Below are 20,100 nucleotides of genomic sequence, written 5' to 3' on the forward strand. Positions count from 1 at the left end.
TGTCTGCCGGCTCGTCGTGGTTCTTTGGTGGCCGATTGGGTGATGTTGGGTGAGCTTGCAACATTAAAGCCTGCCGATAAGATCTTTCTTTCACCGAGTCGTCTTTGGTTGCTCGGCCTGGGAAAATTTTGGTGGGGTATGCGGGGCGGACCCTGGAAGTGGCTTGATTGGTCCGTCACAGCTGTAGCTGGGAAGGAGCAACGTGTAGTAAAACTTGCTCGAGCTGTGAAAGTATAGCGGGAGAAGCGTGGCTCAAGGATTAGTGAGTGTTCCACGAAACGGTTCGTAGCTTTCTTCAAGATCATACGAGCTGATTCACCATTCCATTGGTGATCAGCAGACAAATATCTCCGTATTATCGGAGACTTGTCGCTCCCTTTGTTAAAGGCGCAACATTTTCTGAGCACCCCGAAAGCCCGAAGAAAATGGCGACAGTGGTAATATGACGTATGGGTCAAGGACAATCAAACACAATCCACCAAAGAGATAATTAGACAAGTCAATAAGCATCAGCCTCGCCATGTTCAGCAACACCTGGCCTGCGAACACTATTTGATCAGCGTCATGGTCGGATGGAGGCTGATCAGGTGCCAAAGAGCCCGCCCCACCGGGCTCAGATCTATGGCCGCGGATGCACCCTCTGAGAGCAAAGAAACTCTGTTGTAATGTGTAGATGGTTATGGCCCATTATCCATTCACGTGCCGCGGCAAACATTTTGGAGACGGGCTATGTGATTCAGACGTTCCTGCACCAGGGCGGGCTAGGGTGTCTCCCGGATGTCCTGCAGCAGATCGCGCGAGGGTGGGTGGAAAGCCTCCGAGTGATCCAGACCCAGCCAGATTCGGCACCTATCGCCCAAGCTGCGGATGGTAAAGACATCGTTGTTAGATCTATTCGGCTGGAGAACCCCATGCCACCGCCTCCGCGGGACTTCGGGAGCCCCTGCATGACTCCCACATGACACATAAACGAGCGCTGTGTGGTCGAGGAAAAAAAAAGTCGTGGTCAAAGGCGTTCGTGCGCATGTCCGACAAGACCGACCGAGAACACAGTGTGTTTCCATGACCCGAGCTGTGCGCCTACAGCAGCATCTGAAGCCGCGCAAGTGTACAAAACAGCCGGCATGATCACTCTGCAGCCAGACTCTAGCTTCAGAGGAATCCCTAGGCTTCTGAAGGCTTCGCTCGCTTTTTTGAAGGAAAGCTGCAGCTCGGTTCGATTAGCATGGTGAAGACGAGGATGCAGCATTGAATGGAATGAAGGTGACGGAAGAACACTGTGGCTCCATTTTCAGCGCAGCCAACCGCAAGCGTTAGCGCAGTTCCACATCCCACGATGGATGGAGCCGCTCCGGCGGCTGGACTGGCACATGCCCAGCACCTGGGCAGCACGGATGGATCTAGCCGCCAAAATAGCGACGTGCGCCGGCTGCAACAGGCATGTGGCAATCTGGGTGCCACTGGGATACTTGTCGTCTCGGGCCTACGGCGTTACGAGGCGGTCGTCGTGAGTGAGCTCCGAGGGGCCTCATTCAGGGTTTGCACAAGCACATGAGCATCAGCCAAATCTGCGGGCAAGTGCCGGAGCACCCAAAGAGAGCCAAAGCGATGACCTCACGGGACTCCATCCAGCATGCCAGCCACGCCGGGGGAGCAGAATGCACGATTCGTGGGTGTCGACCAGGCATGCCGTAGGTGCTGCAAGTCGAGTTCCTGCTTGCACTCAAACAGATGATTGGATGTTTGGGACAGAGGCTCAGAGAGTGCTCACCTGGCCAGCACCAAAAAGCCTTGAGAGCACAAAGTGTTTCAAGCATTGTGAGGTCACAGCGACGGTCCAAGAGGTAATCGTGTCCCGTCTGATTCGTCCGCTGGGCCGGCCGCGCATGGGGGCCCGGTGTGGTGGGCCTTCTCCATAGCCGAGACATGTATTCCCCATCCCGGACAGGTACCGACCCCGCCACTCTAATGGCAGGTGAGTACCTGTCCGAGCTCCCCAGGTACATGACCCGAACCAGGCTCGGCCCAGGTGCGCCCACTCACCTCCATCGCCGTCGCCGGCCACCACCCTCGCACGCATCCAGCAAGGACGCACACCCTGTCGGGCGGGCAACACAGCAGCCCTGGAGCTCTCTCGACACACTTACCGCGCACGACTCCACCTTTTCCCTCGGCCAGCAATACTTAGCCCTTTTCTTCCCCTCCTCGTGTTACGGAGACCTATTTCCTCCTTCCTACCTCCCAAACCTCACACATCGTGTGCAAGACTCAGGCAGCTCTCCAGGTTGACAGCTCCTGCCTCTCCCCCAATCCTCAGTCTGTCCCCACAGCTCTCAGGATCTGGTAGTCACCATGTTGGCTACTCGTCCCGTCTTGGGCAATATCGCCCGCTCGCGGGTGGCCGCCACCCTCGGCGCCCGCCGCACCATGGCCACCGTCTCGGACTCTCCCCTTGACAAGAAGGTACGTCGGCAATCGCATTCTGTCGCCGGAGTGCTGGCAAAGGGCGCATGCTCCCCAGCAGGCAGCTCAGAACAAGACTAGCATGATATCAGTGTTGGTGGGCGCTGCGCAATAATCCGCACATATAGCTGACAGCGGATTTGTTCAAAACAGGTCAAGCAGAACAACTGGGAGGAGGGCAACTTCATCAACTACAAGACGTTTTCTGAGAATATTGCCGTCGTCCGCAGCCGCCTGAACCGACCCCTCACCTACGGTGAGAAGATCCTCTACTCTCACTTGGACGACCCGCACGGCCAGGACCTCGAGCGTGGTGTCTCCTACCTCAAGCTCCGCCCCGACCGCGTTGCGTGCCAGGATGCCACTGCTCAGATGGCCATCCTCCAGTTCATGTCTGCGGGCATGCCCTCTGTCGCCAACCCCACCACAGTCCACTGCGACCACTTGATCGAGGCCCAGCTCGGCGGCCCCAAGGATCTCGCCCGCGCCAATGATATCAACAAGGAGGTCTACGACTTCCTTGCTTCCGCCTGCGCCAAGTACAACATTGGTTTCTGGAAGCCCGGCTCTGGTATCATCCACCAGATCATCCTCGAGAACTACGCTTTCCCCGGTGGGCTCCTCATCGGCACTGACTCGCACACTCCCAACGGCGCTGGTCTCGGCATGGCTGCTATCGGTGTTGGCGGTGCTGATGCAGTAGACGTCATGGCTGGCCTACGTTCGTAATCCCGCAGTAGATTCGTTTTTTCATGGCCTTGCTGACGCAGTTTATAGCCTGGGAACTCAAAGCCCCGAAGTATATGGGTGTGAAGCTAACTGGAAAGCTGTCTGGCTGGGCATCACCCAAGGGTAAGTGGCCTCATACTGGTCTCACATTGGCTTCACACTAACACCACCGCCACCACCAACAGACATTATTACCAAGCTTGCGGGCATCACCACCGTCAAGGGTGGTACTGGCAGTAAGTGATCAATCAATCAATTGGTTGTTGTCGTGGCTTGATCCTAACAGTGACCAACAACAACAGAGATTGTCGAGTACTATGGTGAGAACCTATTTTTCATTTCTCTTGATTCTGGGTGATACCCAATTACCCAATTTCCATCTTTGTTTTGTTTTGTTTCGTCTTGTCTTGTCTGCGCCATTTCTTTGTTTTGATGTTGGCCGCCTTGGGCGTCACATTTTTGTGTTTGTGCGTTCCGAGTTTTGTTCCACTTTGGTCCCCAACCGCTCGGAGAGCGTCCACCAAAGGTCCTTCCCCAACCGTCCTGGCAGCAAAGCAGCGCTTGCTGGAATCGCCTGCGAACCTGTTGCACTTGGGCTTGGGCTGCCCTAAAACGCATCCGGACAAATCCAGGCCGTTGCTGTTTGGCAGCTTCACGAGCCCTGGTACCTGCAGAGTTGGCACAGGCCTCCACCTGTCTGCGGGCGTCTTTTCCGGTGACAGGGCACGGCGTCTCGCCGTGTCTGCTCCGTATGGGTGGTAGCTGGAGGGCTACAGACCTTGTTTCATTCTCTACATCAACCAAAGCCAAAACCAAAGCCAGCCAAAGCCAAAACCAAAAGCCAGCCAACCAACCAACCACCAAATCTCGCCAATTCCCCCTACACTTTGGCAGAACAAAACCCATTGGAGTTGTGTACCCTCTTGTCGTGGCTCCTGGGCCTGGGATGCCCTTAAACTCACCCAAAAAAATCCAGGCCCGAGGGGCGCTGGTACCCGCAGGAATTACAGGCCTCCAACTGCCTGCGGGCGTCCCGTACTGGGTACGCACCAGCTGGTGGTACTTGGCCGCCCGAGAGAGGGCAACGGCTCGCAGCTGGACGGGCTGCGAGACGGTAATATAATTCATTGCTTGGGCAGCCTCCATATGCATCCGGGCCTGGGAAGCCCTAAAACTCACCCAAAAAACATCCAGGCCTTAGGGGCGCTGGTACCGGCCGGAATTACAGGCCTCCAACTGCCTGCGGGCGTCTCATGCCAAGTAGCCCCAGGAGGGATCTGGTGGTGCTTGGCCGTCTACTTTCAGCACGCCATCCCGAGTAGCCCCAGGAGGGATCTGGTGGTGCTTGGCCGCTCTTGAAAGTGGACAACGGCTCGCAGCTGGATGGGCTGCGAGACGATGGTTACACATTGTGGTGGAAGAGTTGCTGGCTCCTTCCGCTCTAACAACACAGCAAAAACACCCCCACCTTCCCGCCCACGCATTCGCACCTGCCCGAGCTGCGTTTGTTGGCTTTCCTGCCAAAATGGCACATCTCCCGGCCTGTCGTCTCGACTTGTCCTCCCTTCTTCTCCCATCCTTGTATGTGGCCAGAAGCATCTCGCTGGTGTCTCGCAACAACGACACATCCATTGCCTCGAGGTAAGCCTATATCCCCCATCCTTTGCACACATCCTGGCTGGACAAAGTGCACATTTGCTGACCAAAGGATGTGTCCACCAGACAAGCCAAAGCCAGACAAACCCAAAGCCAGAACCACACAAAGTTGAACAGCCTCCAAATCGGTCCATCCCGTCTGGTTGGCCGCCAAGATGGACTATGTCCAGGCGTTCAGCCTCTTCACCGGTCTGGTCATGTCTTGTATCCTGCAAGCACCATACTGGGCCAAACAAGGAATCTACGACCAACGCTACGGTACTATTGAGATTTAGGAAGATCTCTTCACGGCCGCCGGTCTCCAATTCCTCCCTGCCGTTCTACAAGCCATTGTCTCCCCCCTGCCGCCAACCATTGCCTTCTTCAAGAGCCTACCTCTCATTGACGTGTCCGGCAATATCATCTGGGGTGTGTACCTCGTCGTTCTTGAAAAGTTTGGAGCCAAACCCATTGTCTACATCGGAACTGGCACAGATATTGTGAATGGAATTGCTTCCCGGCTCAAGACGTATGCGAAAAAAGCCGGCAATCTCCCTCTCGGCCTCAAACGATCTCTCGACAAAGGTTATGAGATCACGCACACAACTATCCTCTGCTGGGCTCCTTTGCCAAAGGTCAGCTTGCAGCCAATCATGCGCGGATTTTGGTTGTGTGTCGAAACAACCCTGGCCTTTGTCTTTTGGGCATACAATTTCCGGTCGACCAGCCTATTTTACAGACCGACTTTCAAGTATCTCTGCCCTTGGGACATCGATGCCTTAGAATACAAGGGAGGCTGTACCCATTCGCCGCTCACAGAAGGCTTCTTCCTCTCCGACAAACTGGACTTCACAGAAGAGGAGCTTCTCGCCATCAGAGAGCACACCAGAGCCAACTATACCCGAGTGCACCGCGAGGGTTACGAGCGGCGCAAGGCAGAGGATCCCGAGAAGCTCAGGGCCCAGGGTAAAGTCGCGACGGCCAAATACAGAGTCAACCATCCCGACCGCCACGAGAAGGCACAGGCGGAGACCAAAGCCAACCGCCGAGCCGCCCAAACGTACCACTGTGAGCCTTGCGAACAGTCCGTGGACAGCCCAACAGATCTCGCCCTGCATCTTGTCTCCACAAACCACAAAAAGGTTCTGAAGGAGAAGGGTTTGTCTTACGAACTGCCTGAGTTTGTCTTCAAGTACCACTGTGGCCCTTGCGATTGGTGGCACGTTCGGGACTGCGAAGCCAAGACACATCTTACCCGAAAGCGGCACACAAAATGTTTGGCACAAGTCGAGGCCAAAGCCAAGCAAGCCCGGGAGCTAGCAAAGCAAAGCAACAAGATGCGCCAGTTCTTTGGTCTCAGTGCCCGGCCAGCCCAGCCAACCCAATCTGTTGTGCCAGCCAACGCAGCCGCCGCTGAACAGCTTCCACGTGCTCTGATCGAGATTGGCACTTGGGCCGAGTTCGACCAGGCTGTTGCTGACGCCAACCCTCTCGGTGACGAACGTTACGTGACCAAACATGAGAACAAGAACAAGGGCCGCTCAAAGGTTCGCACCACTGGCAGCGTCTTGGACGAGGTCAGTGGCAACGAAGCCAATGGCAACCCTGTCCCTGAGGATACCATGGCACCGTTGGCTGGTGTTCCCTTCAAGCAGCCAAGCACAGCAGCCAAGCGCAAGGCCGACAATGCTCAGCATGAGGGTAGCATGAAGCGGTTCCTGGCGGGCAAATAAGATTACTGGCGCTTGTTCTCTCTGGCGAGCCAAGGCGACAATTTGGAAGCCCTTCAAACGCATAATGGTTTGGCGTTCCGCTCGGCCAACCAGCTACAGCAGCCACTGTCTCTGAGCCAACTGGCTGGACAATTTTGGACGGCATTGTTACACACACGTTCGTGGGAAGCGGGACCAATGGCCAGAACTCGGCGCTTGGGACATGAACACTCATATTTGCACACTTTTTTTGGTTGCCGACACACTGCAATGGCCAAAGCATGGCAATTTGTGGCAAAGAACCTTATGATCATCGGTGTTTTTTTGGACTCTAGTTTTATCTAGAATTAGCTGCTAGTGCAGCACAAAATCACATCCTTTGGTCCAAGAGTTCTGCCGTTTTTTTTCCCTTTTGCTTGTGCTGTTTTTTGTGACCACGACCTGTGCCATTCTGTTCTACCGCCCTGCTAACTCTACCGAACACTCAGGTCCTGGCGTTGAAAACATCTCGTGCACTGGCATGGGCACGATTGGCAACATGGGTACGTGATCACTTGTCCTCTACACAACGAGACTCTTTTTACTGATTGCTCTCAGGTGCTGAAATCGGTGCCACGACCTCCGTCTTCCCCTTCAACGACCGCATGTACGACTACCTCGCCGCGACCAACCGCAAGGAGATTGGCGACTACGCACGATCGTACGCCGATGGCTTGCGTGCGGACGAAAACTGCGAGTACGATGAACACGTCGAGATTGACCTTTCGTCCCTCGAGCCTATGATTAATGGGCCTTTCACCCCTGACTTGGCCACGCCTCTGTCCAAGTTCGCCGAGACTGCCAAGGCCAACGGCTGGCCCACTGAAGTCAAGGCTTCCCTGATCGGCTCCTGCACCAACTCCTCGTACGAGGATATGTCTCGTGCCGCTCACATTGCCCGCGACGCTCTGGACCACGGTCTCAAGGCCAAGACCGGCTTCTTTGTCTCTCCCGGTTCTGAGCAGATCCGTGCTACCATTGCTCGTGATGGACAGCTTCAGACGTTCGAAGAGTTCGGTGGTTCCGTCCTCGCCAACGCCTGTGGCCCCTGCATTGGCCAGTGGGATCGCCAGGACGTCAAGAAGGGCGAGAAGAACACCATTGTCACCTCGTTCAACCGTAACTTCACTGGCCGCAACGACGGCAACCCTGCCACTCACTGCTTCGTCACTTCCCCCGACATGGTTCTGGCCATGGCCATCGGCGGTTCCCTGACCTTCAACCCTGCCACCGACAAGCTCAAGGACAAGGACGGCAACGAGTTCATGCTTACTCCTCCCACTGGTATCGAGGGTCTCCCCGCGAAGGGTTACGACCCTGGTGAGAACACTTACCAGGCTCCTCCCGCCAACCGTGAGGCCGTCGAGGTTGTTGTCTCCCCCACTTCCGACCGTCTCCAGGTTCTCTCTCCCTTCAAGCCTTGGGACGGCAAGGACGCCAAGGACCTGCCCATCCTGATCAAGGCTCAGGGCAAGACCACCACCGATCACATCTCCATGGCTGGTCCTTGGCTCAAGTACCGCGGCCACTTGGACAACATCTCCAACAACTTGCTCATTGGAGCTGTCAACGAGGCCAACGGCGAGGCCAACAAGGTCCAGAACTACACCAATGGCGAGTGGGGTGCCGTCCCTGCCGTTGCCCGTGACTACAAGGCCAAGGGCATCAGGTGGGTCGTTGTCGGCGACTGGAACTACGGCGAGGGCTCGTCCCGTGAGCACGCTGCGCTCCAGCCCCGCCACCTGGGTGGTTTGGCCATCATTGTTCGCTCGTTCGCCCGTATCCACGAGACCAACTTGAAGAAGCAGGGTATGCTTCCTCTGACTTTCGACGACCCTGCTGACTACGAAAAGATCAAGCCTGAGGACCGCGTAAGTGAATGCCATTCCAACTAATCTGATATGCACTTAACTAACATGCACGACCCAATCTAGATCGACATCCCCTGCACTAAGCTCGCTACCGGTGTTCCTCTTGTCGCCACTGTCCACCCCAAGTCTGGTGAGGCCTTTGAGGTCAAGCTTAACCACACATTCAACGACCCCCAGATTGAGTGGTTCAAGAACGGTAGTGCCCTGAACACCATGGCCAAGGCCACCAAGGCTTAAGCGTCTTGATAAGCACGACGTCTGGATGTAGATACGAGGTGCACGACTTGAAGGCTGGTGTGATGGAGAAGCAGATCGATACCCTCGAGACCTCAGTCTCGGAAACTTATGCACTCCTCCGTGACGAGATTGTGATGCACAGGGGTGCCCCGTTCAACTGGTATGGGAAATGCCAGGAGGCATGACTCATGAGAAGATCGCACAAACACATACAGCATCTTTTGACATGATTTCCTCATGGTTCCTCTTTGTTAGCCTTTGTACAAGAATAATAAAAAAAGTTCGAAAAGCCAGGCTTGCAAGAGTGGTTCAAAGTGAAGCTGGCATAACGAAATTGTGGTCGCTCGTCTCTCTGACATTTTTGATCGCTCTGTTATACTGCAGTCACCGAACTTTGTAGTCTGGCGGTCTGGAATTTTTGGACCTCTGGCTCTCTGATTCCTGGCCGTTGCAACTCTGAACCTCTGACCTCTGACCTCTGACCTCTGAACCTCTGAACCTCTGAACCTCTGAACCTCTGAACCTCTACGCAATAGCACGCAAGCTAGACTTGCTATATTAGGCTATGCCATGGGCCTGGCCCGTAGAGTGGGGTAGTGGACAGCGTACAATGCCAAGCTGTGATGTTGTCTGATTGATGTATCTACAAAGACACGTTCATCTACAGCTGAGTCAATGTTGCCCTTGAGACGCAGGGCACCGTGCTTCTCATGTGAAGCCGTCGACTGACCTGAGCAGAGAAGCATGCCTCAAGCGAATAGGAGCACACGCTCTGGGATAGTCATGTCCTGGTGGGAGCTCGGCCGTGGGCGGAGAGCCACGCTTGGGGGCCACGCTTGAAGTGGGGCCATCCTGTCCTGTCGGAGCCAGCCAGCAACTGTCATCTTTCGAGATGGATGCGGCAGCCCGCACCTCTTCACACTTGTGCCGACGACACAGCGTGAACCCTCGACAATCCAGAGCCTGGTCCGCCTGTCTGCCACTTCGCATGCGGCTAACCTTGCTCTTTCACGGACTCTCGCACACCAGCAACGAAATACGCTCCGACTACACAGAGTCCCACGGCCTCTTCTGTCCCGAGTCGACCACCCAAGCTCCGCCCTTGTGCTGCGACTCTGTAGTCCGATCGTCCCCGAACCACGAACTGCAAAGGCTCGCGCTTGCTCAGCAGTCTCTTCCGCCTCGCTGTACTAGACGTGTGCCGCATGACAAAATGCCTGCCAACCAATACTTCAACTCGCATCGCGCGCGGTCGTACTTGTCGCGACTCCCCCTGTTCACGCGGGCCCTCATCGTCATAATAGCGGCGCTCTGGGTAGCTACACTACAATCGGTCTTCGACTTGAAAAAATGGGGTGCTCTCATACCTGATGAAATCAACATCTTCACCAGTCAGTGCTCTTCCGAGATCGACCTCTGGATTCATTAATTCTCCTAACAACTACTTTGCAGTGTACCGACTGAATACTTTTCCGCTACTGCACCTCAACTTTTTCCACGCGCTGTTCAACACACTCGCTCTGACACCACTCATGGAGCGTTTCGAGGCCGAGTTCGGGACCCTGACATCGCTCGCCCTCTTCTTTGGGCGTGAGTCTACCTTGACGCAAGAACGGGCGCTTACTCCTAGAATATGGATGCAAAGGGCATACGCAGCTGACACTTACGGTCACCTTATTTAGCACTGACCATGATCCCTGCGTTTGCGTACATTTTTATTGAACGAATCGTCATGGGTGGCAACACGGCTGTGATGGGCGCGAGGTATGTTTTGGTGCTCTGCTTGCCCTTATCTGTAGTACAGCTGATGAACACGCAAAAATCGCTGATACTGGCTGCTGTAGTATGTGGGTGTTCTTGTTGCTTGGGATGGAGGGCATCCGAACATACAAGACGAACCCGCATCTCGTCATTGCGACCTACAACATTCCCACTTGGACAACGCCACTAGTTATGGTACTTGTTGTACAAGCACTTGTACCTGGCACAAGCTTCATTGGTCACCTGTGCGGTGTAGGCACGGGATATCTTTGTAAGTCGTCACCGTGCTTCTCGCGGAAAGCCATTGTTCTAACTGATTGTACCTTGCAGTCGGCCTTGGCTACCTGAAGTTCGTGGCACCGCCAGAGTGGGCATTGCGGTGGATCGAATCGAAACTCAACTTGCTGGGCAGACTCCCTCACTATGTCAGTATTGATCAGAAGACATACGGGCGATTCGGCGTCCTGCCCTCCAGCGGCGGTCCGACCGCACCGTTGGCGATGGTTGGCGGAGGCCAAAGACTTGGTCCCTGAGCTACCTGCGAAGCATGTCAGAGAGGTCTCCCTGGCCACGGCCCCAGCTGGAAGCTCTAGAGAACGTGGCTGGCGCAAAGAGCACTTGCCACAAGTAGCTTGGGCAGATTTCACGTATATACTTGATAGAGGTGGTGTATATAAGCATTGTTCCGGTACGACTCGTAGAAGAAGAGAATACCCATGCAACACATGTATGCATACTTCAAGTATGCTGCTGCTCACGGCAGCCAGGGGTGACACGAGGACGTCCGAGTCAATTATACAAAATGTTGTGCATAGAAGGAGTGCGCTGGAAGATCATTGTGTCGCGTGATGCTTTCTGTCATGGTCTTTGGGGCAGGTCTGAGACCCTACTTCTCGCAAATATTCCAAGAGTGATCGGAAAGAAGGCGATGAAAATGGTGTGTTTTCAAGGTATTCTGAACGCGCGTGAAGAAAAAGTCTCGGCACGCTGCAATATGGGCAAAGTCATTTAGCGACACGAATGACGCGCCTCGTGCATGCCCCTGGGAGCTAGCTCCGGACCCCTGAACCACGCGCGGAGCGGCACTGGGGCTGCAATTGTTCAAGACAGCTTACAACACCGGGCATCGCAACCTCCCCCTCCACCTGCAGATCGTGTCCTTTTCCCTCCACAGCTCCCTCGTTTCCACCTCGACTGATCTCGCCTCAGCGCTTCGAGATTGCCCCGAGCATTGTGGGCCGCACAGTCCCGTCCACGCGAAACTTCAGCATTGCGACTCGGCGACAGCACCTTTCAGTTCCCAGCTTGCATCTGGGGGGTAATCCTCCGCGCCCCTCCACAAGCCATGCCTCGCCTATTGTGTACGTCTTTTGCGCTATTCAGGCCCTCCTCGTCGCCAATGCAACTAGTAGCTGGTAAAGATGCTAATATTCGGCCTCTTGTGGTTTAGCCGCGGTCTTGCACATGCGCAAAGACCCGCGCATGCTTAAAGTGCCCCCATACCTGTCCGCCCTCTGCGTTGTGGTCGGTGTCGTCTGGCTCTTCCTGCTCCCGCTCAATGACTACTCGAGACGGACATACATTTCCGAAAATGCTCTTCTTCCCGGTCAAGTCCATACGTACTTTGGGGGGAGCGACCAGAACGTATTCCGTGCGTATCGGCACGAACTCGACGAATTACAGGACAAGACGAACATTGAGTACGTGTCAGGGCTGGCTGGACAGCATGCAAAACGCACAAGGCTGATCAGGACTATGTTTCAGAATCAACGACGGAATAGAAAACATTTACAAGGGCATCGGCCTCAAAGTCGGTCGTCAGAATTATACCTATCGAAGCGCCGGCAAGGACTATTCCGGTCAGAACGTATATGCCATTCTACAAGCGCCCCGTGGAGATGCAACAGAGGCCATTGTGCTGGTGACGGCATGGAAGAATATCAAGAACGAATGGAATCGAAGTGCGGTTGCTCTCGGGCTTACACTCGCCAGATATTTCAAGCGGTGGTCACTCTGGTCCAAGGACATCATCATCGTCACCCCACCCGACAGCAGAGCTGGCATTCAGGCATGGGTGGATGCTTACCACGATGCGCACAACGCTGCCAATGTTGCCTCCCTTCCGATCAAGTCTGGTGCGTTGCAGGGAGCATTGGCCCTCGACTTTCCTCAAGAAGCTAGATACGAGTCACTCCAGATCGTGTATGATGGAGTCAACGGGCAGCTGCCGAACTTGGATTTGTTCAACAGCATGGTGCTCATCGCTGCTGGTCAGATGGGCATGCAGCAGACCTTTATCCACGACATGCAGAAGCATAGCGACAGTTACGACGCTCGTCTTGCAACCATGCTGCGCGGCATGCTCAACCAAGGATTGGGACAGTCGACCGGCCCTCACAGCAGCTTTATTCCGTATCACGTGGACGCCCTTACAATACAACCCGTTGGCCAAGGTTGGCATGACGAAATGGGCCTGGGCCGGATTGTGGAAGGCACGTTCCGGAGTCTGAACAACTTGTTAGAAAAGCTGCATCAGAGCTTCTTCTTCTACATTCTGATGAATCGGGACCGCTTCGTCAGCATCGGAACCTATCTGCCAAGTGCTATGCTTGTAGCAGCCAACTTCTCCATCATGGCAACCAACCTGTGGATTAAGAGTGGGCAAGAGGATACACAAACTGGAACGGCAAACAGAGAGCTCCTCCTACCGCTCATCACAGTGGCCATCTGTCAGTTCTTAGGTGGCGCGCCACTTGCCATATTTTCTCATATTCCGTCAGAAGTAAGCTTGCTCATAATCACACGAATGTTACAGAGTACTCGAAAGTCATATGCTGACAAGCCCCCCTTAGGCATTGGTGCCGGTCTTCCTGGCATTCGCTGCTCTCAGCGCAGCAAGCCCCTTCATCTTGTCATACGGTATCCAGACGTTCATTGCTCGCAAGCAGGTAAGCTTGCAGCAATACGAGCTGATCAAGTGCTTCTCGCTCCTACTCCTTGGCATGTTCTTGTCTGCACTAGCAACTCTAAATTTCAGTCTCGCTCTGATAGTCGGACTGCTAGCGACTCCGCTCTCCTTCGCGCGCACATGGCCAGACAACCTCGTTGCTGCTCGCATCCTTTATACCATATTCTTGCAAGTCGTCAGTCCGCCAGTCATCCTTCTCGTGGCCAGTGCTGTATTGGGACCCAAACTTGGCGGAAGCGCCATGGGCGGCTTGCACATCGTCCTCGAGGAGGCCATGTTTGGGTGGAATGTGCTGGGGATGTATACCCCTTTGGTCTTGTGGGCGGTCTGGTGGCCTGCCTGGATCGTCGGATGTCTCATTACTTTGGGGAGACCTGTAAATGAGGCTGGCAAGCCGAAGCAAGCATAGAAAGCCCAGTCCATGGGCTATGCATAGAGTGAGCAAAACCAGAGCATAAATACATCAAGTTGTCATCATTGCACAGGGCACAATTCCTGACAAGTTTCATTTGCCATTGGGGCCTGTTCTTGATCATCTCACGTGAGTACTACAACTGCGCAACCTAGTTCAGGGTTTGATTTTAATGCCAAGTCATCTCTAGCATTCTATATGCCCAAAGCTTGTCCGAGCCCATCAGCACGTGCTTGGAGACTGCCATGATCTAAGCTGGGCTGACATTTTCCCGTGATCGAATGATTTGTTGCAAACACTCTGATCTCCCTCAGACGCACAATCGTCCACGGCCGCGCAAGCGAAGGAAGTACATGACCTTCAGGTACATCACTTACTCCATCGAGGGACTCGAGCTTGGATGATGCGTTGGCCAATGGCCTCATCTTCTAGCACACGTGATGCTTCGGTTGGTTGGTGCTAGGGACACCCCACCGCTTGCCAGAGATCCGGAATTAGGCGGCCCAGATATCCTGCCCAGTAGCCTCAATCCAGTTGCCCAGCTTGTTGACATTCTCACCCCATTCACCTAGCCGTTGGCTCATGCTCGCAATCTGACCCATGTCTAGCACGCGAGGTTGAACCCATGTGAAGTTGACAACTTCATCCACTTCGTCTATGGTACCGCGTACCAAACCAAGGCTCAAAGCTTTCATGACCAGATGTTCAATCTGGTTCTTGCGGACCTTGGTATCAGCACTTATGGTTGCGAAAGACATGGCGCGCTGGTGCGGTGGCCGGCGGAAGACGGATTCTGTCAGGGCGGCGAGGTAAATCTTTTGCCTAATCTCGTCATCGTGATCTGCTAGCAGGGGATGCTCATCGATATGTCCGGACAGCATGTCATAAGCTGCCAGATCTCCCCTGTTGAAGGCAAGGAGCAGGTCACGCAGCCACGAGATGTCGCCGGTCAGGTCTGCCAGTATGGGGTGTTGCAGCAGCTCGCCGAAATTGTAGATCGAGTCTGACACAAGGGCAGCGATACCAAGGTCGTATGCCCTGGCCTTGCGCTCTTCTGGTGATAATGTCGAGAGGTCTATGCATGCGAGATAGAGGAGAGCGTTCTTGTAGAAGGAGGCGAAGTCGGTCTGAGCCTGGTAGTATGAGGCGTTCGTCTCGTAAAAGGCGGCATGGACCTTTGTTTCCACGGAGTCGAAAGTGTCGAGAATCTTCTCGGCACTGTCGAGATCCTTCCGGGCAGCTTCGGGGTCGCGCAGCTGTAGCTTCACTTTTGCGGCAGCAACTGTGGCGTACACAAAGGCATCTTGTGTGTTTTCATTGTCGACCTTCTTGGCCAGGTCTGTTAGAAAGACCAGACGTTCTCGGTCATCTGTTTGGCAGTGCGTCCCAGCAAGTTAGTGGTCAAGGAATATGTGCTGTGGCAGGGCTAGCTGCAGCTGGCAATAAGCGAACCTTTGCATTGTGTGGCGGCCTTGAGGCCAAGATCGACGAGCTTGAGTTGGTTGATCTTGTCGGCAAACTTGAGGATGAAGACCTTGTAGAAGGCAAGGCGCTGGCTGGCGCTGGCGGGGTTGTTGAAGAAGTCGATGAGGGCATCGGTGAGCTGGTGCCACAGCTTGCGCTCCCAGTAATCTTCAAATTGGATTATGAGACCCTGAAGCTCCTCGGGCGCCTCGTCTCTTTGGTCGGAGAGGAAGTCGGCGACCGTGTCGACGTTCATCGTCGCCATGCTTGAACAGAACCGGCTTGAGGTGGTGGTATGCTGGGCAAGCTCGGGCGGTGGGGTACTTGTCAACCTCAATGAGGCCAACAATAGTCTACCAGACTGCTCAAGGAGCGTTGAAGTGCAGGCGTACGTGTTGGGACAGGTCGAGAGTCGAGCGTCGGTCTCGGTGGGTGATTGGTGGTGGAATGTGGTGATGCCTGCAGATGAAGCTCGTTTGCCAGGCTGGAGCTGTGATGAGCTTCAGCACACGCCGCTACGTAAGGCGGGCAGCGGCTTTGGGTCAAACGGGACTGCAGGGGGGCACACGCACGCGGCGAAGCAGCCTGGGCAGTGAGGCGCTAGGTACCTGGTACTTCCAGATGCGCCCTCGCGTCCACGGGTGTCATCCAGCCACGGCCCCAGCAGCTGTGGCGGTGGCTCGTGGGCTCGGAAATGCCAGGCCTGACCTTGGGGCATGCGGGCCTGCAACTGTCCAATGAACGGGCTTCTATTGGGGAATGGCAGCGAAACCTTGGAGCTCGCCAGCGCTTTGCATCGATGCGCAGTTGCCATTCCGACGACAACTCGAGCAAGCCAGTCCACTTTCGCGCGAGTCGGCTTGAGCATCGTCGTCCTCACGTAGCACCGCCTCCGTCGACACGGCAGCCCGCGCCGCCGAGCTCAATTGACGCCAGCAACTGTCTCTAGGTCTTGCGACGACTCCCACAACCAACATGGCGTCCCCCGCCGCCGCCCTCCGCTCTGGCCGCAAGTTCGCCGTCCATCTCGCGGGCCAGCAGACCCGATTCCTGTCTGATGTTGCCATCACAAGGACCGGCAAGCCAATCCTTCGTGTTCAGGGTGGAAGGTTCGTTCCAATGCTCTGCGACGGCCCGCCAACGGATGTAATGTGCTCAAGGACTGACATATGCTTGCGTTTACTAGATCGGCCCTCGGAGGTACATCACCACCATTATACCGATTCGCCACTCAACTCCAGCTCGGTACGCTTGATGGACGAATAATCTGACGTGCTCGACTTATTATAGGACATACCGTTACCGTCTTCGGCGCTACAGGACAGCTAGGCAGATATATTGTCAACCGACTTGGTGAGACTCCCGAAAGCTTTCACAGGCACGATGAACGCATGACGCTACTAGCACGAGCTGCTGACACGACACAATCCCCGATTTTCAGCCCGGCAAGGATGCCAGGTCGTCATTCCTTACCGCGAGGAGATGGCCAAGCGCCACCTCAAGGTTTCTGGCGATCTCGGCCGCGTGCACTTCCTCGAGTTCGACATTTACAATACCAAGTCTATCGAGGAGAGCGTTCGCCACTCCGACGCCGTCTATAACTTGATTGGCCGCAACTATCCGACAAAGAACTACACTCTCGAGGATGTGCACGTGGAGGGCACGGAGCGTATTGTGGAAGCTGTTGCCAAGTATGACGTCGACCGCTACATCCATGTCTCCTCATACAACGCGGATCCCAACTCCAACGTTGAATTCTTCCGTACCAAGGGTGTCGCAGAGCAGGTCGCTCGCTCCATCTTTCCCGAGACGACCATCGTTCGCCCTGCTCCTATTTTCGGCATTGAGGACAACCTTCTCCTCAAGCTTGCCAGCGTAACTAACTTGTTCACCTCGAACAACATGCAGGAGCGCTATCGTCCTGTTCATGTACGTCTCACCTCGCACTTCCCATGGCTTTGTGATTATACGGGTTCTGTGATGAAACCCTAGACTGACGCATGCTGCTTGGTTTGTAGTCTATCGACGTGGGTGAGGCTCTGGAGAAGCTGTTATACGATGATAGCACAGCTGGCCAGACTTATGAGCTGTTCGGTCCCAAGGAATACTCGACAGCCGAGATCGCTGAGCTGGTCAATCGGGAAATTTTCAAGAAGCGAAGGCACATCAACGTCCCCAAGGCGATGCTCAGACCAATCGCTGCTGTTCTGAACAAGGTCCTCTGGTGGCCAATTCTGTCTCCGGAGGAGCTCGACAAGGAGTTCGTCGATCAGGTTGTTGATAAGCACGCCAAGACTTTTGCCGACCTAGGCATGAAGCCCGGCGATATCAGCAATTACACGTACCATTACCTGGTAAGCTTGGGCATGCATGACTTGGAGAACACATGGAGCTAACAAGCCAACAGCAAGGATTCCGTAGCCAAGCTCTGCTCGACCAGCCACCAGCGACGGAGAAGGAGAAAAGGGAAGACCGAAAGTATTTCCATGTTACCGATGGAGCTCAATAAGGGAAGAGGCGGTGCCACGAGGAAATCATCTGCGTCGTGCCATGTAGCATCAAGCCACCACGTACTGTACATATTTACTGCTCTAGACCACGGGATTTCTTCTGTCGGACAATCATACAAAACACTAAACATTCGCATTTGGTCGTACTTGATTCTCCCAACCCACAAACGCATGTTGAATGAGTTGCGTATGCGATCGTGAGTACCTCCGAAGTGCCACGCCACCATATCCACGACATATGGCGGTCGACGAAGCACGGCCTATCAATGTGTGTACGGATGCGCGATGATGCTAAACAGCTCGAGTGTGCTGCGGGGCCCCTCCACAAGCGCACGCCCGATCCGTCCCACTTGCGATGAACTATTTTCGAGCTTACAAGTCAACCTGAAGAACCTGACAAAATCACTATTCCAACACTCATTCACCATACGTTCACATTTGCCGTTTTGACGGGCTGCGAAATGTCTGACAGCGACGATGAACCCATGTGAGTCATTTTCCCCTTGGTTCATGTCTGGCTTTGGACACTCGGGCTGGCGATGTTACTCAGTTCCGAACAAACAATATCCCAGCGCTTGGACTTGGTTTTGCAACAGACACTCCAATTCTGCGCCTGACATGTGCCATTTGGCGTTGCCCTTCACGGAGCGTTTGACCAGTCGTCAGCTGCACGCGCTAATCTTCAGACCAGAACCCTGTCCTCACACGCGCTTGATGCCCTCAAGCAGTTCTACAGTGATAGAGATACACACGCGGAGAGGTTCGAGAAACTCAAGGCCGATGCCGAGCGAAATGCCCAGCCAGGGGAGCCTCTGTCTATGGATGCTTTCACTGAAGATTGGAATGAAAGCCAGTTTTGGGTGAGGTGTCTACCATGAGGCTGCATTTTGCCCTTGTTGTACAGCAACTGACTTTAGACCGATTGCTACCTGGCATACAGTACTCTGACGAGACGGCTACTCGTCTCGCAAAGCAGCTCCTTGTAGATACTACCCAGGACTCAGTCGTTGCCGTGGTCTCAGCGCCGAGTGTATTTGTCGCATTGAAGAACTTGGTGGTAAGGCACAGATATTTCCTTGCCGCGGACACAATTTCTAACGTCTTTTCATGCCCGAACAGGCAAACCTTGGCCCGGAATCGCCGAGACCCAAGATGTACCTCTTGGAGCATGACCAGCGATTTTCCGTGTTTCCGGAGTTCATTTTCTATGACTTCCAACAGCCATTGAAGCTGCCTGGTAAGTGGGCTTGACGCCAATTCTCCTCGTCCTTCTTGACCATGTTGTTCTTGCCCGCTGAAGAATGTGATGTAGCCGAGCTTAAGGGCAACATCGACCGGATTGTATGCGACCCGCCATTCCTGAGCGAGGACTGTCAGACAAAAGGTAACGCTTATCACTCTTCTTTTCTTTGATACGAGCACGCTCTGGAGAGAGACCACGGGCGGGAGAAGACTCTTCGAACTCCTAGTCCCATCCGTCGCTGCCACTCGACCGCACGATAAACCTTCGCGGTTTCGCTAACAAAAGCCTTTGACTGGTAGCCGCATTGACTTGCCGGTGGATGGTCCGCTCATCCATAGCGCAAGATACCCCATCAGGGGCTCGAGTAATTGTCTGCACGGGAGAGCGAATGGAGTCGCTGGTCACAGGACGCCTGTATAATGCATTTGGTGTACAGACTACTGATTTTGAGCCTGTCCACGCCCGAGGGTTGAGCAACGAATTTTACTGCTACGCCAACTTCGAATGCGAGGACTGGAAATGGAAGGACGCGGGGCAAAAGCACTAGATGGGAAGCCAGACCTAGTTTCCACACTGAGGTGGATGGTCACCATGTGTTTCGGGCAATGGGTTTAAGGAGCGGGCCTTGCAATAAGCATCATATACGCTTCCTTCACGCTTAGCTCTGTCATCATCCAGTATTTTGCCAATAAGGCAGCGAGACTAGTCCGTTGTCGCGCTGGTTCGGCCCAGTATCGAAAGAAGGCAAGCAAGTCATGTGGTCTAGATGCTTTGTTCTACGAACTGTGTGGACCCTGTTGGACTTAATCAAATGCATGAGCGTGAGGGCCTGGCACAGATACAGACACGTTCAACTCGATAACAGGAAAGCATGATGCAACGTCCGCGTTGACCTGACGGGATGGGGTTGTGCGAGACGTGGGCACGTTTTATACATTGGTTGTGCTGTCATCTACGGCTGCCATCTAGTTACCTGTAGAACACAGGGCGCGCATGCTGCAAGCTATTCAACAACACTTGATTTGCGATGAGTGTGCTTGTGATCATCGTCACATG

At 54.4% G+C, this 20,100-nt stretch overlaps 7 protein-coding genes across 7 annotated transcripts; 6 read left to right on the forward strand and 1 right to left on the reverse strand.

Moving 5' to 3' along the window:
- Nucleotides 1-2,270: 2,270 nt before the first annotated feature.
- On the forward strand, nt 2,271-3,747 carry B0I36DRAFT_131299 (aconitase family-domain-containing protein). Its single transcript, XM_046148208.1, has 5 exons — nt 2,271-2,463; nt 2,617-3,184; nt 3,241-3,315; nt 3,378-3,428; nt 3,495-3,747. Exons 1-5 carry the CDS (start codon nt 2,353-2,355, stop codon nt 3,548-3,550), a joined length of 861 nt encoding a protein of 286 aa, XP_046011624.1. The 5' UTR covers nt 2,271-2,352; the 3' UTR covers nt 3,551-3,747.
- Nucleotides 3,748-6,956: 3,209 nt separating this feature from the next.
- On the forward strand, nt 6,957-8,771 carry B0I36DRAFT_131304 (aconitase). Its single transcript, XM_046148209.1, has 3 exons — nt 6,957-7,081; nt 7,137-8,449; nt 8,513-8,771. The coding sequence occupies exons 1-3, from the start codon at nt 7,060-7,062 to the stop codon at nt 8,684-8,686; spliced, it is 1,509 nt and encodes a 502-aa protein (XP_046011625.1). The 5' UTR covers nt 6,957-7,059; the 3' UTR covers nt 8,687-8,771.
- Nucleotides 8,772-9,590: 819 nt separating this feature from the next.
- Nucleotides 9,591-11,398, forward strand: B0I36DRAFT_325561 (uncharacterized protein). The gene is made up of 5 exons (XM_046154239.1): nt 9,591-10,077; nt 10,139-10,276; nt 10,369-10,450; nt 10,531-10,718; nt 10,778-11,398. The coding sequence occupies exons 1-5, from the start codon at nt 9,675-9,677 to the stop codon at nt 10,978-10,980; spliced, it is 1,014 nt and encodes a 337-aa protein (XP_046011626.1). The 5' UTR covers nt 9,591-9,674; the 3' UTR covers nt 10,981-11,398.
- A 172-nt stretch (nt 11,399-11,570) lies between these two features.
- B0I36DRAFT_325566 (Gaa1-like protein) lies at nt 11,571-13,899 on the forward strand. The gene is made up of 4 exons (XM_046154240.1): nt 11,571-11,808; nt 11,898-12,147; nt 12,212-13,229; nt 13,300-13,899. The coding sequence occupies exons 1-4, from the start codon at nt 11,793-11,795 to the stop codon at nt 13,822-13,824; spliced, it is 1,809 nt and encodes a 602-aa protein (XP_046011627.1). The 5' UTR covers nt 11,571-11,792; the 3' UTR covers nt 13,825-13,899.
- Nucleotides 13,900-14,321: 422 nt separating this feature from the next.
- B0I36DRAFT_244392 (uncharacterized protein) lies at nt 14,322-15,547 on the reverse strand (the record flags this gene model as incomplete). Its single annotated transcript, XM_046150056.1, has 2 exons — nt 14,322-15,196; nt 15,280-15,547. 2 exons carry the CDS (start codon nt 15,545-15,547, stop codon nt 14,322-14,324), a joined length of 1,143 nt encoding a protein of 380 aa, XP_046011628.1.
- A 515-nt stretch (nt 15,548-16,062) lies between these two features.
- Nucleotides 16,063-18,180, forward strand: B0I36DRAFT_325569 (uncharacterized protein). The gene is made up of 6 exons (XM_046154241.1): nt 16,063-16,400; nt 16,478-16,491; nt 16,582-16,644; nt 16,733-17,220; nt 17,310-17,645; nt 17,699-18,180. The coding sequence occupies exons 1-6, from the start codon at nt 16,267-16,269 to the stop codon at nt 17,798-17,800; spliced, it is 1,137 nt and encodes a 378-aa protein (XP_046011629.1). The 5' UTR covers nt 16,063-16,266; the 3' UTR covers nt 17,801-18,180.
- Nucleotides 17,888-19,867, forward strand: B0I36DRAFT_411185 (putative N6-adenine methyltransferase-domain-containing protein). Its single transcript, XM_046161932.1, has 6 exons — nt 17,888-18,288; nt 18,493-18,661; nt 18,742-18,855; nt 18,921-19,038; nt 19,114-19,185; nt 19,344-19,867. The coding sequence occupies exons 1-6, from the start codon at nt 18,263-18,265 to the stop codon at nt 19,589-19,591; spliced, it is 747 nt and encodes a 248-aa protein (XP_046011630.1). The 5' UTR covers nt 17,888-18,262; the 3' UTR covers nt 19,592-19,867.
- Nucleotides 19,868-20,100: the final 233 nt, after the last annotated feature.

The sequence above is a fragment of the Microdochium trichocladiopsis genome, assembly GCF_020744255.1.
Source record: "Microdochium trichocladiopsis strain MPI-CAGE-CH-0230 chromosome Unknown B0I36scaffold_6, whole genome shotgun sequence".
Taxonomy (NCBI): domain Eukaryota; kingdom Fungi; phylum Ascomycota; class Sordariomycetes; order Xylariales; family Microdochiaceae; genus Microdochium; species Microdochium trichocladiopsis.

Coding starts and splice junctions, on each gene's coding strand:
- B0I36DRAFT_131299 (XM_046148208.1), top strand. CDS start 2,353: ATGTTGGCTACTCGTCCCGTCTTGGGCAATATCGCCCGCTCGCGGGTG. Junction 3,185..3,240: donor AGACGTCATGGCTGGCCTAC/GTTCGTAATCCC, acceptor CGCAGTTTATAG/CCTGGGAACTCAAAGCCCCG. Junction 3,429..3,494: donor CGTCAAGGGTGGTACTGGCA/GTAAGTGATCAA, acceptor CAACAACAACAG/AGATTGTCGAGTACTATGGT.
- B0I36DRAFT_131304 (XM_046148209.1), top strand. CDS start 7,060: ATGGGCACGATTGGCAACATGG. Junction 7,082..7,136: donor GGGCACGATTGGCAACATGG/GTACGTGATCAC, acceptor GATTGCTCTCAG/GTGCTGAAATCGGTGCCACG. Junction 8,450..8,512: donor AGATCAAGCCTGAGGACCGC/GTAAGTGAATGC, acceptor GACCCAATCTAG/ATCGACATCCCCTGCACTAA.
- B0I36DRAFT_325561 (XM_046154239.1), top strand. CDS start 9,675: ATGCGGCTAACCTTGCTCTTTCACGGACTCTCGCACACCAGCAACGAA. Junction 10,078..10,138: donor TGAAATCAACATCTTCACCA/GTCAGTGCTCTT, acceptor ACTACTTTGCAG/TGTACCGACTGAATACTTTT. Junction 10,451..10,530: donor ACGGCTGTGATGGGCGCGAG/GTATGTTTTGGT, acceptor TGGCTGCTGTAG/TATGTGGGTGTTCTTGTTGC.
- B0I36DRAFT_325566 (XM_046154240.1), top strand. Junction 12,148..12,211: donor CAGGACAAGACGAACATTGA/GTACGTGTCAGG, acceptor ACTATGTTTCAG/AATCAACGACGGAATAGAAA. Junction 13,230..13,299: donor TTTCTCATATTCCGTCAGAA/GTAAGCTTGCTC, acceptor AGCCCCCCTTAG/GCATTGGTGCCGGTCTTCCT.
- B0I36DRAFT_325569 (XM_046154241.1), top strand. CDS start 16,267: ATGGCGTCCCCCGCCGCCGCCCTCCGCTCTGGCCGCAAGTTCGCCGTC. Junction 16,645..16,732: donor ATATATTGTCAACCGACTTG/GTGAGACTCCCG, acceptor CCCGATTTTCAG/CCCGGCAAGGATGCCAGGTC. Junction 17,646..17,698: donor ATTACACGTACCATTACCTG/GTAAGCTTGGGC, acceptor ACAAGCCAACAG/CAAGGATTCCGTAGCCAAGC.
- B0I36DRAFT_411185 (XM_046161932.1), top strand. CDS start 18,263: ATGTCTGACAGCGACGATGAACCCAT. Junction 18,856..18,920: donor TTGTCGCATTGAAGAACTTG/GTGGTAAGGCAC, acceptor ATGCCCGAACAG/GCAAACCTTGGCCCGGAATC. Junction 19,186..19,343: donor CGAGGACTGTCAGACAAAAG/GTAACGCTTATC, acceptor TTTGACTGGTAG/CCGCATTGACTTGCCGGTGG.